The 19,339-nt window shown below is 38.6% G+C and overlaps 1 protein-coding gene across 1 annotated transcript in view; it reads left to right on the top strand.

Moving 5' to 3' along the window:
• Window positions 1-18,878, top strand: part of LOC149790214 (uncharacterized) — an 80,907-nt gene extending 62,029 nt beyond the window's left edge. The window contains exons 14-17 of the mRNA XM_089973422.1: window positions 6,509-6,676; window positions 9,262-9,419; window positions 16,402-16,524; window positions 18,680-18,878. Coding sequence (XP_089829548.1) covers window positions 6,509-6,676; window positions 9,262-9,419; window positions 16,402-16,524; window positions 18,680-18,802 — 572 coding nt within the window. The 3' untranslated portion in view covers window positions 18,803-18,878. The remainder of the gene's footprint in view (window positions 1-6,508; window positions 6,677-9,261; window positions 9,420-16,401; window positions 16,525-18,679) is intronic.
• The last annotated feature ends 461 nt before the right edge of the window (window positions 18,879-19,339 follow it).

The raw sequence follows: 19,339 nt of genomic DNA, 5'->3' as shown, positions 1-19,339 counted from the left end.
GGTTGTGGCAAGGGCGTCCGAGGAAAAATTAGAATTTGTATCGGTTGTGGAAGTTCACAGTATCGATCGGCAATAGAATATCTCCGACGAAAGAATAAACCAGTACCAACCCCAGAAGAGTTTTTAAAATCAACGATGGGGAAAAATATCAAATTCCCATGAACATTGGTTGTGTCAATCGCGGTAGCATTATCCAGCAGGGGGGGGCGAGAAATGACATCGACGCGGTCGTCGCTGTGTTTACCGGACGCTGACGACGCTGGGATCGGCGCGCAGAACCAAATGACGTCACCGTCGTGTAGGATGGACCGTCGTCGTTTTTTTTTTACCGGCGCTGACTACACCGGATCCGCTGAGTGCAGAAAGTAATAATTAAGCAAAATGACGATTGGACAAAATGTCGGATTCGCCCCCCCTGCTGCTGGTACCCTGTGTTAAAATGGTCCAACAGGTTATCATTGGGGTACATGATGTTATAAGTGAACGGTTAACATTGGGTTAAATGATGTTACAAGTGGCTGAATGGGCCCCGGGCAGTCGAGTTATCTAAAGCGCTTGCATTTCCCGAGCACTATCATCTCACCCCTGTCTGCGTGGGTTCGACTCTTGGGCTAGGCCGATGTGGGAAAGCTACCAATAGCTTCCCATGGGTCGGTGGTTCTTACCGGGATTTTACCGGGTTCTTTCTCCACCGGTTATACTGGCCGCCATGTATAGTCTATCTTACGTTGAGAAATGGCATTTAACTCCAAAACAACAAGTGGTTGACTTCAATTCGGGTTACATAGTAACATTGTTAGAATTGAATGCAAGACTCTCGAGGTACGCATGGGAAATCCTATATTAACATTAACCATAGGTTTAATATGGAATGGTATTATGGGAACAAACATAGTCATAGAAAAGATATACTAATCATGTTTTCACGGTGTTTCTGTGTGAATGTGTGTTTTAGTAAATTATCGATAGGATAAAAAATGGAGACAAAGAGACACTTAAGTTTTGTTTGGTATATTCTCTTTGTTGAAACATAATGAAAATTTCATAACACATCATCCAGTATATTTTCTTTCTTTTTTGCTCTGTTTGTTTATGTTTTTGAATGTCTTCACTGGCATGGGTTCTTCCTCTTCTGCTGCTTTTTTTTTCTTCTAATTGTCTCGACTTTTTGCATTTCTTGACGGGTATGGGTTCTTCTTTTATTTCTGAAGAACTCTCCTCTTCCCACTTCTCCCCCTGCATGTTCTCTTTCTTTTCTGACAATTTTGAAAATCAATGTCATTTACCTGACAATGATAATATGTATCTTTACTTTCAAATCTCTTTATCCTGTCTGTCTCTTATTTTGACGCTGTGAACATTCTGGAGCACAAGGTCCTTTCTCTTGACAGATATAGCAGGTATCTTGACTTTTACCTCGAGCGAAGTAATCAGGAGTCTTATCCGAAATAAACATTCGAATAATTCTCTCTCTCTCTCTCGATATCTGATGGCAGGAGCTATAAGTTGTTGAAAATCTCTGACCCGAAAGGCGATGTGTTTTTACTCGTTTATCTTTAAAACTGAATGAATAACATATACTCTTAGCGTTAGAAACTCCCAATGTATGCGTTTTAAAACTTAGTTAAATCAAATTTTGGAATGAAGATGAATCGAACATACTATGCTGAGAAAACGCCACAAGACGAAACCATGAGGCGACGGCGACATTCGGCTTCGCCCCATTCGCTTGCTGAAGTGTCAGAACAAGTGTATGCTAGTGATTTCGAAGATGACATGATTGACTCTGAACCAACACCCGCGAATTCTACCAAACGACAAAGAAACATTCAGATCAAACACAAACAAGTCATGCACCAGCTCTCGAATATTATTTTCACATTTGAGAGAAGCAAAAAGTGACCTACATAAAATTTAGATCCATGGCTTACAACTGCACCTTGAAATTTAAAGTCTGATGTGCCATCCTAGAAAGCAGCAGGTTTCCTAACATATTTTGGGATTCCTTGTAAGAAACACTGACACGACAGTACCATGGTATAGAGGAATATCGATTAAGACTCTCCAGATTGAAGTTGCCGTCTGGATCGAGTGTAGTATTCCAGAAGAATTAACACCGTCAAAAGTGCATCGACAAATTCAACACGTCCAACAACATAATGACGCATTTAACGTGACCGATGGAAAATATATACTTTGCATGGCCCTCGTATCACCCCGCAGAAGTAGCAGGCCTCTCAGAACAGCGTTGTTATTATTGGATGGCATTCACAGTACCAAACGCAATCTTGTCTAAATTGACAAGTCACAATATCAGATGTGGTTAACACGTTCCATTGTCATGGGGCGAACATATGCCGAGAAGGACGAGACTGCAGAATGGAAAGCTTTAAGGACAATCGGACAGTGCCAAACAACGAAGAGAAGCAGAACTCCAGTTACAGCAGGCAGGCATATCTAACGAGTCGGTGTGTGACATTCCTGAAAAGCAAAATCTTCAAGGCGTCTTAGCTCATCGCAACGAGGTTATAAACAATGGTGGATAATTTTATTTTGCAGTTGTATTGTACGCCTTCCTACAAATTTGCTAATGGGTAGTAACAGCAAGAGCTGTAGCCCGGAGACCAATATCCAGTCCTTCAATCACAACAGCAGCAATCTTCTTTTGGAACAGCTTGGAATTTATTCCCTTTGATATCGAGTGATTCCTCGGAAACCAGAACTATTTAATTATGAATAACCATTTTGTTCTCATCATATCCCATGTTGTTTCACAGCAAAATGACATCAAGCTATACAGTTGGTTCACGAAGCTCATTGGGAAATAGTTTTGGTAGAAATCGTTCATTATACGCATGCTCTGAATACCAGCAAAGGTCAAAACACGTTGATCTTCGATATCTGAACAAACAAGTTCAATAACAGTTGGACAAAAACGATCCTGGTTACCAAGAATCCAATAACGCATCGCTCCAATCCTCAATTGTCTACTTATGCCATCACGGTACGCAGTCGTTCATTTAAAGTGGATTTTACCATCGCTGCTTTCGGTGCAGACACGTATCACGTTCACCAATAATGTGTATATCGTCATTATCTTCATGTCGGTCTTTGGTAGTGTTAACATTAGCAGTAAAGGAGATGTTGGACAAAATAGTATATCTTGAAACAAAAAAACACGGTCGTACTACATTTTTGAAAACGATTCTCCAGTGAAAATTAACAAATGTGTTTGGTGTATCAATCAATCGCTCAACAACAAGGACATGTTATCCCGTGTACCATGCAATCGCACAACAACAATGACACGTTATCCCGTGTACCATGCAATCGCTCAACAACAAGGACATGTTATCCCGTGTACCATGCAATCGCTCAACAACGACATGTTTTCTTGCGATATATCAAAATCAGCTTTTCGTACGATTGAGCCCATATTGAAATCCATATTGAAACCGATGGTGACTCGGTGATTGCATGCTTTAAAGTATGTCAAATTGACAGAAGGAATAAATTCTTGAAAACGTCTTCATCCACATTAGAGGAAGGAAAATGTGTCATTCAAACTGGAAAAGATCTTTTGGGTCTCAGAGACACACTTTTTACCACTGGTGTCCCCGAGACACCCTTGTTACCATTTGGGTCTCCGAGACACCCTTATTAGCATGTGGGTCTCCGAGACACCCTTATATATTTCTCTTCACATGTTTAGCAACGGCATTACAACTTCTTCTATGTTACAGCAAGGACATAAATAGACCTCAAATCCTTTCAGCTCTCATAAACACGCTCAGAGAGAGAGAGAGAGAGAGAGCAGACAAAGAATTTGACTGTCTAATTATCAACTAAAACAAAAATGAAGCACCGAAATCTTTCAGAATGTTCTACGTCTAAGCTTGATCTATTTGTCATATTACCCACGATAATGACGATGCGAAGATCGCAATGAGTAGAATTTCATACTGTGTCATCTTTGCTTACCTCAGCCCCTATCAAATCAAACGACAAACCGAAGATTCACTTGTACCTAAAAGTTAGAGTATTCAGAGTGAGCACCACTAATTAGGCCCTAATGACGGAGTAGCTCCCGTCGAAACCTTCATGCATTCGTTGTTCAGCGAAGGCGATTTGTACTTGAATAACAAGCTAAACTAGTCCGCAGCAGCATAGACGCGTACACTTACCGAACCTGCCTGGAAAACCTCTTGACGTACGGAAAGGAAGCCAAGAACAAACATCTAGATTAGTCTTTATATCGAAACTTGCCACCTTGGACAAGTTCAACAACACAGTATTGACTGCAGACGATGATGCAGACCACAATGTTGAATCTAACGACTGTCAAAGCAAACTCAAAGAGGTACGTAGTTTAAAAATGATGGGTCGTTTGCATTTTGACACGTGCTTGGAAGACACGGTTCTGTTGCATGGAGCGGATGTACGTCTGAGACTGAATCGAAGCAGTATCGTGTCCCATTTAATGACTAACGCTATTGAGTACAAAACCAACATAGAAACAGACAAATTTTGCGTACGTCTTGTGGACGTTTCACCTAGAAATAGAAAAGACAACATACAAAATTTGAGAAAGTCTTTTGCTGAGTCACAATAATAAATCCAAGAATGTGCTCTTAATTGAAATTTCACTATAAATCCAAGTCTCTTTTTCCAATAATTATTTTTGAGCACTTTGCATTTCCCAAGAAGAATCGCTTGAAATAGATAATTTGAATAAATAAATTCCAGCCCAAATGCAATACTGGACACAACATTAACATAACTGATTCTGCTCAGATCTTAAAGCACGAATAAATAAAGTTTCCCACGAACAAGATTCAGCACTCCTCTACTTGACACCAGGTCACAATTAGCTTGTCTTTAAAGAGAGTCTTTTATGTGAGAGGATGTGCTGGTATGTAAGGTATAATAGTGTGGTTATAAACAAGTTCCTACCCTTCCTTGTGTAAAAGTATGAGTGTATGTATATGTATCCATACTTCATACCCTTTTCGTTGGATGGTAAGGGTGTGTGTTTGGATTGTATATATGGTGTATTTGGATAGTAATTAAAAAACAGCAACTTAGGTGCTGTATTTTATAAGTTGTGTGTTTGAATTTCAGATATCAGTGGTGACCATTTGAACATTACCATTTCAAGCCTATGGACACCAGTATAATTATGACATGATCCCCACATATCCCCCGCATGTTAACATATGAGCATCCATGCGCTTATATAATAGAATCACCCCCACCCCATTCCCACAATACACATTTTAAACTATGGGCGCTTACATTGACCCATAATGACCGTAAGTGCCCAATATAACTACATATATTTAATAGTATTGTTATTACTAACACAGATTTCTGTATTCATCTGCTGATGTCAGTAAATTACCAATTGTCAGAATCGCCGACTTGTAATAATTGACGAACATCTAGAAGCAACGGGACTAAGCTTACTTATTAACCTTTTGTGTTTCTTAAAGTCAAAATGACTATTCTTACTCCTTATCATTCTGTATTTCTTAAAACCAGCATAAAAACTCGCTTGTTTTATTAGCATGCTGTATTTCTTAAAACCAACATGGCTGCTTTTGCGTATGAGCATTCTGTATTTATTAAAACCAACATAACTCGCTTGTTTTATTAGCATGCTGTATTTCTTAAAACCAACATGACTGCTCTTGCGTATCAGCATTCTGTATTTATTAAAACCAACATAACTCGCTTGTTTTGTTAGCATGCTGTATTTATTAAAACCAGCATGCGTATCTTGCGTATCAGCATTCTGTATTTCTTAAAACCAATATAACTCGCTTGTTTTTTTTAGCATGCTGTGTTTCTTAAATAGAAGCATTTCTTCTGACTACTTTCGTTTCATTCAATTTCGATATATATTGTGTTTCATAGCTAAAACTGTTACCGAATCTGGATTCAATATAATGAAATTATTAAACATTGAATGGATGCATGGGTATGGTGCATACTGCCTATGTGCATAACTCTTAGTGCAGCAGACATCCTTGTAGTTAGATTAGATAAGCATATGTCACGTGGTGGCCAGGGCAGATTAGGCCACTGATCCATTGGAATTTCTAATATATATAACAATTAGCTAATAGCTTGTGGCCCATCGGAATTTCCATTACATAAAAAATTGTCTGATAGTTTGTAGCTCATAAAAATTTCCAATACATAACAATTGTCTAATATATTGTGTCCCGTGCGTAGAATCTGGGGATTTAGCAGTTCCATCATTTTAAGTTTGCGATTTGAGTTTGCTGGATGTCAGCACATCTCTGATAATTCATAAAGCAGTGACCTCTACCTATAGTGTTCGCGTGTGATTAAAGAAAATGACGCTTGTGGGTCGAGTGTACACGGAACTGAGGTTCTTTCTTGTAAAACTGTTTGATTTGAGGCGCCAGCGATTTGCGAAAGAGATCTATGTTAAATGTGGACTGGGGTAAAACCTGTCCTTACGCTAAAATCTCATTTCCAGTACCAGCATCCAATGTGGACTGTAGGTACCAGTTTTTAAGCACAACTTCGCATCCGACGGGATCAACGATCATATCAGCTTCTCCAACATCAACACATGTCTCTCCTGCGGCTACATCACATATAACCAGCATCTCACCTCCAGCTACCATTGCTATACCAAATATAGGTAATGCATATCCTCACCTGTTCTCTATGTCTGTTTGTCCCTGCCTATCTCTCTCAACAATTCCGGAACCCACGCCATACTGACACAGCTAATCCGGAACATAGAGCAAACTGCATTTAATTTACGTCTTTATCAGAACTGTGCGGGAAGTAAAAAAAAAGAGAAATACTTCAACTGATGATCTTTTTTATCAGAACTATGGGCGAAAAAGAATGAATTTCCTCATCAACCATAACCGTGCCTTGATGGCGAATGGATAAATACAATTTATATGCGGGTATAAGTTGAACACATTTGAATAGATCTGACTATTTTGACAAATGATTTGAATGTAGTGGAAACTCACTTCTCTTTCCTGACCATGATTTCAAACAAAGGTCACTGACTCTCATTCCAGATTATGAAAGGTGGGGATTTCGCCACCCCAAGCATCCCAGCTCCAAAGGAAAGCATCAAGAGGAATAAGGTCTTTCGTAATTGGCACTGATAGAGTCGTATGGCAATGATACTGCCATATAGCTACTTTTCTAATTGGCACTGATAGAGTCGTATGGCAATGATACTGCCATATAGCTACTTTTCTAATTGGCACTGATAGAGTCGTTTGGTAATGATACTGCCATATAGCTACTTTTCTAATTGGCACTGATAGAGTCGTATGGCAATGATACTGCCATATAGCTACTTTTCTAATTGGCACTGATAGAGTCGTATAGCAATGATACTGCCATATAGATACTTTTCTAATTGGCACAGATAGAGTCGTTTGGCAATGATACTGCCATATAGCTACTTTACTAATTGGCACTGACAGAGTCGTATGGCAATGATACTGCCATATAGCTACGTTTCTAATTGGCACTGATAGATTCGTTTGGCAATGATACTGCCATATAGCTACTTTTCTAATTGGCACTGATAGAGTCGTATGGCAATGATACTGCCATATAGCTACTTTTCTAACTGGCACTGATAGAGTCGTATAGCAATGATACTGCCATATAGCTACTTTTCTAATTGGCACTGATAGAGTCGTATGGCAATGATACTGCCATATAGCTACTTTTCTAATTGGCACAGATAGAGTCGTTTGGCAATGATACTGCCATATAGCTACTTTACTAATTGGCACTGACAGAGTCGTATGGCAATGATACTGCCATATAGCTACGTTTCTAATTGGCACTGATAGAGTCGTTCGGCGATGATACTGCCATATAGCTACTTTTCTAATTGGCACTGATAGAGTCGTTTGGCAATGATACTGCCATATAGCTACTTTTCTAACTGGCACAGATAGAGTCGTTTGGCAATGATACTGCCATATAACTACTTTACTAATTGGCACTGACAGAGTCGTATGGCAATGATACTGCCATATATAAAATCATGATAAAAAATAGAAGGATTTTTCAATATTGATATTCAGGGAGAATTGAAAGGATATGTCGATATTTAAATTCAGGTGAGAATTAGACAAATTTATTGATTTCGATTTGAGCAATGATCACTAAAAGCATCGGTTTTGTTCTGCCAGCCAGAAAAGTAGTACAATGACATGGTTGCCAGCCAGGAAAATATTCCAGTGACATGGTTGCCAGTCAGGAACATATTCCAGTGACATAGTTGCCAGTCAGGAACGTATTCCAATGAGATGGTTGCCAGTCAGGAACGTATTCCAAAGACATGGTTGCCAGCCAGAAAACTATTCCAATGACATGGCTGCCAGCCAGGAAAGTATTCCAATCACATAGTTGCCAGCCAGAAAAGTATTCCAATGGCATGGCTGCCAGCCAGGAAAGTATTCCATTGACATGGCTGTCAGCCAGAAAAGTATTCCAATAACATGGCTGCCAGCCAGGAAAATATTCCATTGACATGGCTGCCAGGCAGGAAAGTATTCCATTGACATGGCTGCCAGCCAGAAAAGTATTCTGATGACATGGTCAGTGACATCTTATGTAGTGCACAAAGTCATTATTACATAACGGTCGTTTCAGAATCTAAGAAGAAGGAAATAACCCTAACCCTAATTAACCCTAACACTATATCCGTTTTGCTAAGATTTATTTGCGTCTCAGATGAATTCTAATATGAAACCTAAAGTTAAACTTCAATTAAATTTCGAAAACATGTTGTTGTTTCTTTTTGTTTGTATATTCCTTTTTTTAAATAAATATTCTTTAATATTGCTAAATATAAGCTAATTATATGCATTCGCCCTGGATGCGTCATATAACTTTTGGAAACTATTTTTAAAAATTCACGTTTGGTTTAGTAATTTCTTATCACACGAGTCTGGAAACCAAATTGCAGGACTTAAGTAAACGCATATCAATTTTGGGGATATAACTAAAATGGTTACGATACAGGTGTACAATTTATCCTGGAAAAATGTCAAGTGATGTGTTGACACATATTTTAACTTTTGTAGATGGTGCTCTTTGCTGTTGGTAGACACACTCGAGCTAAAAGTATTCATTCTGTTTTTTTGAAAGTTTTGAATCTAGGAAGACGGTAAATAGTTGTGTAAAAATAATTCTAGAAATAAACATATTCGTTACATAATGGTGTATATTTTTCAGCCAGTTGCAATAAATATGGATTGATTAATGACATCGCACACGAGAAGAATCTGAGCACATCATCTAACTGTCCATCCAAGGTTTTCTCTTCGGACCAGATTGCCATAACCTATTGCAACTCTTCCACTGTAACGTCGTCATGGAAACCCGGTCCAAAGGTAGGCTTATACCACTGTACCGTCCTCATGGAACCCGATCCAAAGGTAAACTTACTGTACTGTCCTCGTAGAAACCCGTTTCAAAGGTAAGGTTACTGTATCGTCCTCATGTAAACCCGGTCCAAATGTAGGCTTATACCAATGTACCGTCCTCATGGAACCCAGTCCAAAGGTAAACTTACTGTACCGTCCTCGTGGAAACCCGTTTCAAAGGAAAGCTTACTGTACCGTTCTCATGGGAACCCGTTCCAAAGGTACGCTTACTGTACCGTCCTTATGGAAACCCGTTCCAAAGGTAATCTTATACCAATGTACCATCCTCAAGGAAACCCGTTCCATAGGTAAGCCTACTGTACGATCTTCATGGAAACCCGTTCTAAAGGTAATCTTATGCCAATGTACCGTCCTCATATAAACCCGTTCCATAGGTAAGCGTACTGTACCGTCCTCATGGAAACCCGGTCCAAAGGTTAGCTTACTGTACCATCCTCATTGCAATCTTGTCCAAAGGTACGGAAACGTGTTCCAAATGTAATCTTATATCACTGTACTGTCCTCTTGCGAACCCGTCCCAAGGGTAAGCTTACTGTACCTTCCTTATGGAAATCCGTTCCAAAAGCAATCTATTACCAATGTACTGTCCTCATAGAAATCCGTTCCATAGGTAAGCTTAATGTACCGTCCTTATGGAAACATGTTCCAAAGGTAATCCTATGCCAGTGTACTGTCCTCATGGAAACCCGTTCCATAGGTAAACTTACTGTACCGTCCTCATGAAAACCCGGTCCAAAGGTTAGCTTACTGTACCATCCTCATGGAAATCCTGTCCAAAGGTACGCTTACTGTACCATCCTCATGGAAATCCGGTCCAAAGGTAAGCTTAATGTACCGTCCTCGTGGATCTTCGGTCCAAATGTAAGCTTACTGTACGGTCCTCATGGAAAGCCGTTATAAAGGTAAGCTTACTGTACTGTCTTCATGGAAACGTGTTCCAAATTTAATATTATATCACTGTACCGTCGTCTTGCAAACCCGTTCCAAAGGTAAGCTAACTGTACCATCCATATTATGGAAACCCGTTCCAAAAGTCATTTCATACCAATGTGGTTTCTTCATGGAAACCCGTCTTCGTGGAAATCCGGTCCAAATGTAAGCTTACTGTACTATCCTCATGAAAATCCATTCCAAAGGTAAGTTTACTGTACCGTCCTCACGGAACTCCGGTCCAAAGGTAAACTTACTGTACCGTCCTCATGAAAACCTGGTCCAAAGGTAAGCTTACTGTACCGTCCTCGTGGAAATCCGGTTCAAAGGTAAACTTACTATCCGTCCTCATGGAAATCCTGTCCCAATATAAGCTTACTGTACCTTTCTTATGGAAACCTGTTCCAGAGGTAATCTTATACCAATGTACCGTCCTCATGGAAACCCGTTCCATATGTAAGCTTACTGTACTGTCCTCATGGAAACCGGGTCAAAAGGTAAGCTTAATGTACCTTCCTCATGAAAATCCGGTCCAAAGATAAGCTTACTGTACATTCCTTATGGAAACCCGTCCTAACGTTAAGCTTAGTGTACTGTCTTCACGGAAACGTGTTCCAGATGTAATTTTATACCACTGTACTATCCTCTTGCAAACCCGTTGCAATGGTAAACTTACTGTACCGTCCTTATTGAAACCCGTTCCAAAGGTAACCTTTCTGTACCGTCCTCATGAAAACCCAGTCCAACGGTAAGCTTACTGTACTGTCCTCATGGAAATCTGGTCCAAAGGAACCTTTCTTATGAAAACCCGTTTCAAAAGGTAATCTTGTACCAATGTACCGTACTCATGGAAACCCGTTCCATATGTAAGCGTACTGTACCTTCCTCATGGAAACTCAGTGAAAAGGTAAGCTTAGTGTACCTTCCTCAATGAAATCTGGTCCAAAGGTAAGCTTATTGTATCATCCTCATGAAAATCCGGTACAAAGGTAAGCTTACTGTACCATCCTCATGGAAATCCGGTACAAAGGTAAGCTTACTGTACCATCCTCATGGAAATCCGGTACGAAGGTAAGCTTACTGTACCCTCCTCATGGAAATTCGGTCCAAAGGTTATCTTATACACCGAGATGCAAAACCAATTGGTCTGTAGAAAGAGTTGGTAGAATATAATGGAGAATTTAATGTTCGTAATAAAGATAACGCCTCTTGGTTTGATGGTGAATGTAGAGAATACTGGGATTAATTACAATGCCTTCCAATCCGATGCAAACGGAATGCATTACATAATGGAAAAAATGCAAATGTTCTGCAGAAAGCATGATTGACTCTAGAACAGATCAAAGAGGGGGAGCAAAAATCGAATGTTTTACGAAAAGGAAATCCACTTAAATTTTGGGATTTTTTTTAAAAGTCCGAAACTTTTCAGGAATTTTTTTAATTGATTGTTGTGATCCTATGAACAGTTTAAGAAACTCGCAAAAGCCTTACAAGAAAATAATGCTGGTCAGTTAGAGCAGAGTACCTAGATACAAATGGAAAGTATAACGGAGTAATTAAGCCATTCGATAAATGCAGATACTCAGATTACAATTAAAGAACTTAGCTGTAAAAATTTAAACAATAATATAGCAGCTGGTGTTTTCACAGTTTTGAATGAATGCATTTTTGAATGAGTTATTTAATGCGTTATTGACTCTTCCCACTTGTATCAATATCCACGTCGAGACAATTGTATGTGATATTTAGCAACCAAAATAGCAATGAACGACATGAAAGCAAATGTCATCTTTGTGGAAATGATGTGGCCAATGATGAATATCATCTTGTGTTAATCTGAATTCGATCCATGTCAGATAATCATATAGTGGTCGTAATTACTAACAGAAACCATGCATTTATGAACACTGAAAATACCTGGAAATGAAGATTTAAATGTAAAATAGCCTAACTAGACTAGTATGTACATAATGTATTCCAACAAACATCATACACACACCGTCTCTCTCTCTCTCTCTCTCTCTCCGAAAATGAACTCATGACGAAGTTCTTGTCATAAAATTTCCGGCATATGTTGAAGAGGCTGGATTGTAAACGACGTTCAATGGGTCATGGCTTTCACTTCCGGGCCAGCACTGACTCCATATTACTCACTGTGCACTATTGTAAAAAAATGCTCGAAGACACAACTATGACCAAAGGGATTCTTAGTACCCATGACCAAAGGTCATTTTAGTGTGGGCAAAAGTAAAATATATAGCAGTACCAGTCTTAGGTTTCTACTAGTACTATATGGCGGAGGTGCATATATTAATATCAGAGACAGATGTGATGGAAGCAATGATAAATCTGCGCAACTAGGTCAGCATCATAGAAACTAATTTAAGTTTGGTGTAAGAACATACCAGTAACAAGTCAAGTTTTTGGGTTTCAGGAAGGCTTGAACAAATCTGGGTAAACAGGTCAGCATCATGACATATCTGGATAACTGGGTCATATTCCTGCGGTTTCAGCACCATTTAGTTATGGTATGGTGGTGGGGTGGGGGTGGGGGGCTTCCATTCATCTAGCAATGAGTAGCCAACCATATTCTGTATGTGGGATTACGATATGTGTATATAGACAGATACAATATATAGTGTGCAGAGAAAAAGCAGAAGGCATAAGGGCAGAAAGCAGAAAGAAAAGCAGAAAGAGGGCAGAGGAAGAAAAAAGGACAGCAGAGTTAAGATATAGCTGGAAATAAGAATCAGAGATATACAAGATGGAGAGTCAAGAGACAGGATACCTAATAGACATAATGGAGTGACATATAGATATTCTGAGTGGACAAATATAGTGAGAAACAATGTAGATAAACAGTAGCTCTCCGTTACGGATCACTGCCATCTCACCTTTGTCTGCGTGGGTTCGAGTCTCGGATTCGGCCAATGTGGGTATGTGAGAAAGCTTGCCAGTAGCTGCTCGAGGGTAGGTGGCTCTTTCTGGGGATTTCCCGGGTTCTTCCTCCACCATTAATACTGGCCGCCATGTATAGCCTATCGTGTGCTGAAAAATGGCGTTCAACCTTACAACAACAACAACCATATTGGAACTGTGTATATTGACATGTAATCCCATATTGGAACAGTGTAAATTTACATGCAGTCCCGTATTCGACCTGTATATATTGACATATAATCACATACAGGAGCTGTGTATATTGACAGGTAATCCCATATTGGAACTGTATATATTGACGTGTACTCCCATATTGGTGTGTGTGTGTATGTAATTTGGATTTTTAACGTAGCTTTAACAATTGTTCAGCCATATCGCTACGATGTCTGCAGTGTGGCAGTTTATAGTGATGTCTAGCAATGGGGCATCATGCCATAGACATGTAGCATGATATCCCACCCAGTCACATTATCCTGACACCAGGCCGACCAGTCTTAACACTAACCTTGTAATGCTGAGCGCAAAGCGAAGCAACTGTTAGTACCATTTTTGTAAGTCATTGATATTACTCAGCTGGGGATTGAATCCACGACCTTCCGCATCCGAGGCGGACGCTCTAACCACTAGGCCACCGGATCGTTAATCCCATATTGGTACTGTGTATATTGACATGTAATTCTATATTGGAACTGGGGCCCCGAGTGGCCGAGTAGTCTAAAGCGCTCACCGTTCCGGATCACTGCCGTCTCACCTCTGTCTGCGTGGGTTCGAGTCCAAGGCTCGGCTAGCGTGGGTACGTGGGAAAGCTTGCCAGTAGCATCTCGTGGGTCGGTGGTTCTTCCCTGGGTTTTCCAGGGTTCTTCCTCCACCAGTTATGCTGGCCGCCATGTATAGCCTATCTTGTGCTGAAAAATGGCGTTAAACCCTATAACAACAAGAACAACATATTGGAACTATGTATATATTGACATGTAATTCCATATTGGAACTATGTATATATTGACATGTAATTCCATATTGGAACTGTGTGTATTGATATGTAATCTTATGTCGAATTGTATCTTGCTATGTGAAGATTGCATCGATGAATAGAGGAGAAAATTCAAATATAGATATTGATGTATGTCTCCATATTTGGAAGTACTTTCCCATATAAAGCATTTCAATCCCTTCCCCACTTCCATGTTTGGATTTAAATGTCCACGTATAGAGAGATTCAATTGACTTCATATACCTTTGTTCTAGACTAGTGCAGAATGATCACGAGTGGGCCTTAAATGTTCAAATGAAGCTTTCATTAATGATGTGAAGTATACAATATGTGTATGATGGTAAAAGCAAACTAGCTATGCATATGCCAACAGATTGCACAAGGTAAATCATAAACAGATTACACAGAGAGGAAATTGTATGTCCATAACAGATCACACACAGAAGACAAGGTATGTGCATTACAGATCACACAAAGAAGACAAGGTATGTGCATTACAGATCACACAAAGAAGACAAGGTATGTCAATAGCAGATCACACAGAAGACAAGATATGTCCATACATATCACACACAGACGACAAGGTAGATCCACAACAGATCACACACAGAAGACAAGGTATGTCAATAATAGATCACACACAGAAGACAATGTATGTCAATAATAGATCACACACAGACAATGTATGTCAATAATAGATCACACATAGAAGACAAGGTATGTCCATTACATATCACATACAGACGACAAGGTATGTCATAACAGATCATACACAGAAGACAATGTATGTCAATAACAGATCACAAACAAGACAATGGAAGTCAATAACAGATCACACAGAGAAGACAATGTATGCCCATAATAGATCGCACACAGAAGACAAAGAGGACAAGGAAGATCCATAACAGATCACACACAGAAGACAAGGTATGTGCATTACAGATCACACAAAGAAGACAAGGTATGTCAATAGCAGATCACACAGAAGACAAGATATGTCCATACATATCACACACAGACGACAAGGTAGATCCACAACAGATCACACACAGAAGACAAGGTATGTCAATAATAGATCACACACAGAAGACAATGTATGTCAATAATAGATCACACATAGACAATGTATGTCAATAATAGATCACACATAGAAGACAAGGTATGTCCATTACATATCACACACAGACGACAAGGTATGTCATAACAGATCACACACAGAAGACAATGTATGTCAATAACAGATCACAGACAAGACAATGGAAGTCAATGTATGCCCATAATAGATCGCACACAGAAGACAATGTCCATAATGTATCACACACAGATGACAAGGTATGTCCATAACAGATCACACAGAAGACAAGGTATGTCAATAATAGATCACACATAGAAAACAAAGTATGTCCATTACATATCACACACAGACGGCAAGGTGTGTCCGTAACAGATCACTCACAGAAGACTAGGTATGTCATCAACAGATGATGCACAGAATACAGGGTTTGTCATTAAGAGATCACACACAGAATACAAGGTTTGTCATAACAGATCACACACAGAAGACAATGTATTTATAACAAATCACACAGAAGACAATCTATGTCCATAACAGATCACACACATAAGACAAGTATGTCCATAACAGATCACACACTGAACGTATGTCATAACAGATCACACACAGAAGACAAGATATGACCATAACAGATCACGTAAAACATACAAAGGCAGCCAGAATAAATTTTTTGTTGTGACGTTCATTTTTGGGTGATCCCAATTAGTGCGGATACAAAATCATCGAACATCAGATATGTTAAATTTGATAGTAAACAATAAAATACCTTTTCTTTCGACGGTCGATATGCTGTACATTGAATAAGATGAAAATAAAAGTGTCAGGTTTCATTGCTTTTTGCAAACTTTACAGTCCTGTGAACTTATTTTCTGCCCATCTATTTATTTTTTTTGCTTTCTGTTTTGTTTTGTTTTTTTTTTTTGTTTTTTTTTGTCTGCATGCTTGTCCGACTGTGTTTATTTATTTATTTATTTATTTATTTATTTATATAGGTTATGGAAGTATGTGAATCCCTTCCCCACTTCACTGCAATTGCTAGCTTTACCAGCGGCAGTTTTAATACAATGACAAACATGGCTGGAATATTTCTAGGCTGTACTGGAACTGGCTTTAAGGTAAACACCATAATATTCCACTCATTTGAATCGTACTTTCTTTAAATCACATGACCTTTTTATATTCTAATGTTTCATTATTCTGCACAATGTGTCCTTTATGTTGTAATTCTCGTCACATAGTTTCCAATGATAGCCAAAAGGTCATATGTTGCAATTCTGAATTGTCAGTGTTGATAAGCAAATTAGTGTATGATCCTATGAGTTTGTTTCATTTAGATGATGAATATAATTTTACATCAGTTTGTTTAATTTAAAAGATTAATATTGTTAGCCATCAAGACAATTCAGTTCTCTATCGAGACAGCTATTTCATGTGCAGGGTGCTGCTCTATTGATTTTTGAAAGGATGAATACTTTTTAAAGAAGACACCTTGTCGAAATTGACATCTTACATAAAAAATTAAGGAAAGTCTGATATTTATCGTTAATCTATCGGAAATATGAAACTTATTGGAACATTGGTTTCGTTTGAAAGTTGTATATGTAAATAATAATAATAATAATAATAATAATAATAATAATTATAATAATAATAATGATAAAAATCGTAAAGGGGTCTCCCTGCCGTGCGAATCAAATACCTGCATGAGCGTGGTTTTAAGTCCATTATTTTTCCCTATTCCAGTGACCTCTAGACATCAGTCGTTGTCAACTGAAATGTTCCTAAATGCGCAAATACTACAAATAGTATTTCTATAGTCGCCTACTGACCACACATCACTAAACTCTAATTTCATACTTGCATGGGTTTTCACGTATCACATTTGTATGATTCACTAGTAAACCTTTACAACCCGAATAGTATTTTACGCCAGCCAATACAAAACACGAGCCAAACACCCAATACAATGAAATATTCATATCTCAAATTAAGCAACATATTAAGAAATTAGAGAGGGTCCTGTTGAAAAACCTAATCCAAGCCGTCATAAAGTCTGATGAAAACTGCCCACATTATGACATCTGTTACTAGAAATTGACTAATTACAAAGCTTGAAAACACCTTCCCAAAATATACTCCCCATAATCATCAAATAATCGCTAAATCTAGCAAAGCTATAATCATATATGTAAAAGGAAATAGTAGTTGCCCTAAGTTTGTAATAATAATAATAATAATAATAATAATAATAATTTTATAGGATCTATAAATAGATGATTACATACACGTTGACAATTAGTAATAATAATCGTAATAATAGGATTTAAAATGGCGTCTATGGCGTAGTTTGCCTGTGACTGATGGGGAATGGATGTTTCGAGAATAATTATGTGGTTTTCCATTGGTTGCGCGAGGTCACGTGAATATACTTGTTTCATCAAAATCAATAGTGCATGCTATCTCACGGGGTCTATTGCGATGTACAGTTGTAATATACGGTGTATATAAGGAGAAAATTAAGCATTCAGTTTCATTCCGATCTTTTGGAGTCATTCACACTTAGTGTGTTCCTGATATAAGCCTGCAAACGTGTTTTATCATGTACTTATATATTTTTCGAGTGGAAAAACATTTGTGTGGACTGTTCAGTGGTGATAGTATGTGCTCATTGTTTAAACTATAATATTATTCTGGAACTGTTATAAATTATTCGAAGAAATTCAGGACAAAACCATCTGGACAACGTCATGGTTCTTGGAGGACCAATACATTTCTGGATTTGAAATTCATTAGGGTCTTTTCATTCATTTAAGACTTTCATAAACCGTAAAAGGACTACTTTGGATTCACGTCATAATACTCTGTTTTCATTTATAACTTTAATAATTAGATTGTTTGTTAAGTTTCACCAAATTTTTGGTTTTGTTTCTTTTCTGTTACTTAAGTTTGTGACCATATAATCGTAACAGTATATAAATCTTTTATGGTTAAATTGACATGTATTAAATAATACTAAACGTGAAATAATTAATAGTATCTAAAACATGTGTGAGATTTATCAACCACGTTGAATAATCCTAGTGGCTTGTGTCATACATGGGTTATTCAACTCATGTCACCAGGTTCATGCTTTGGAACTAAAATAATCGCAGTATAGTATATTAAAGTTTATTTCTTACTGCAATATTTTTCATGCCGTATTGTTTATTTCTTCTAATATTGCGCTATTTTTCAGGCCGCCACATTTATCTAACACTGCATACTTTTCAGGCCGCCATAGCCCTTTGCCACGAGACACTCAGAATAGTCCATATTGACGTAGCCTTGCCTACCTCAAGCACAGGCGCCATCCCAGACCCTGACCCGTACGCTTATTATGTCGTTTTAAGATAGAATTATTACTTACGTCATTGTATTATGTAGCCATTTCCGATGATGTCGAAAAGTAATAAAGTCGAATATTAAACCATATCGTCTATAAGTTTTCTCTTTTTCATAGTTGTTTGTAATTATCGTTACGCTTATAATAAGTGAATATAAGCTGATTATGCGTGTGTGTACATCAACGGCCTTGGCAAACACGTGCCACGATTAGGATCATTTTTGGATGCCCCCATTCCCCGGATTTACCCGCGAGACCCCCTGTGGAAATGAACTTTTAAGCAAGTGTTATATGATAATGAACTTAAAACTATCTTCCAACGCTTTAAAATAACTTTCTCTCTAAAGATATATTTTTAAAATTTACTAACGCGTGGGGCTCCTGTGAGAGCGGGTCCCGAGCCAAATCGGTCCAATTGGCCAAAGGCCGGCCCTGTGTGCAGGCCTGGCCCTACGATGTGCGGGGACCAAGACAGCAGCGATGAGCAGGACCCCGATCAAAAATTGCATTGCGGAGTTGATTATCTGCAAGCGCGGGGCCCAAGGCGG

Source organism: Sinohyriopsis cumingii, chromosome 10, assembly GCF_028554795.1.
Source record: "Sinohyriopsis cumingii isolate HCF-2022 chromosome 10, ASM2855479v2, whole genome shotgun sequence".
Lineage (NCBI taxonomy): Eukaryota > Metazoa > Mollusca > Bivalvia > Unionida > Unionidae > Sinohyriopsis > Sinohyriopsis cumingii.
Note: the sequence above shows the minus strand (reverse complement) of the source record. Positions and strands in the feature narration are given on the sequence as shown.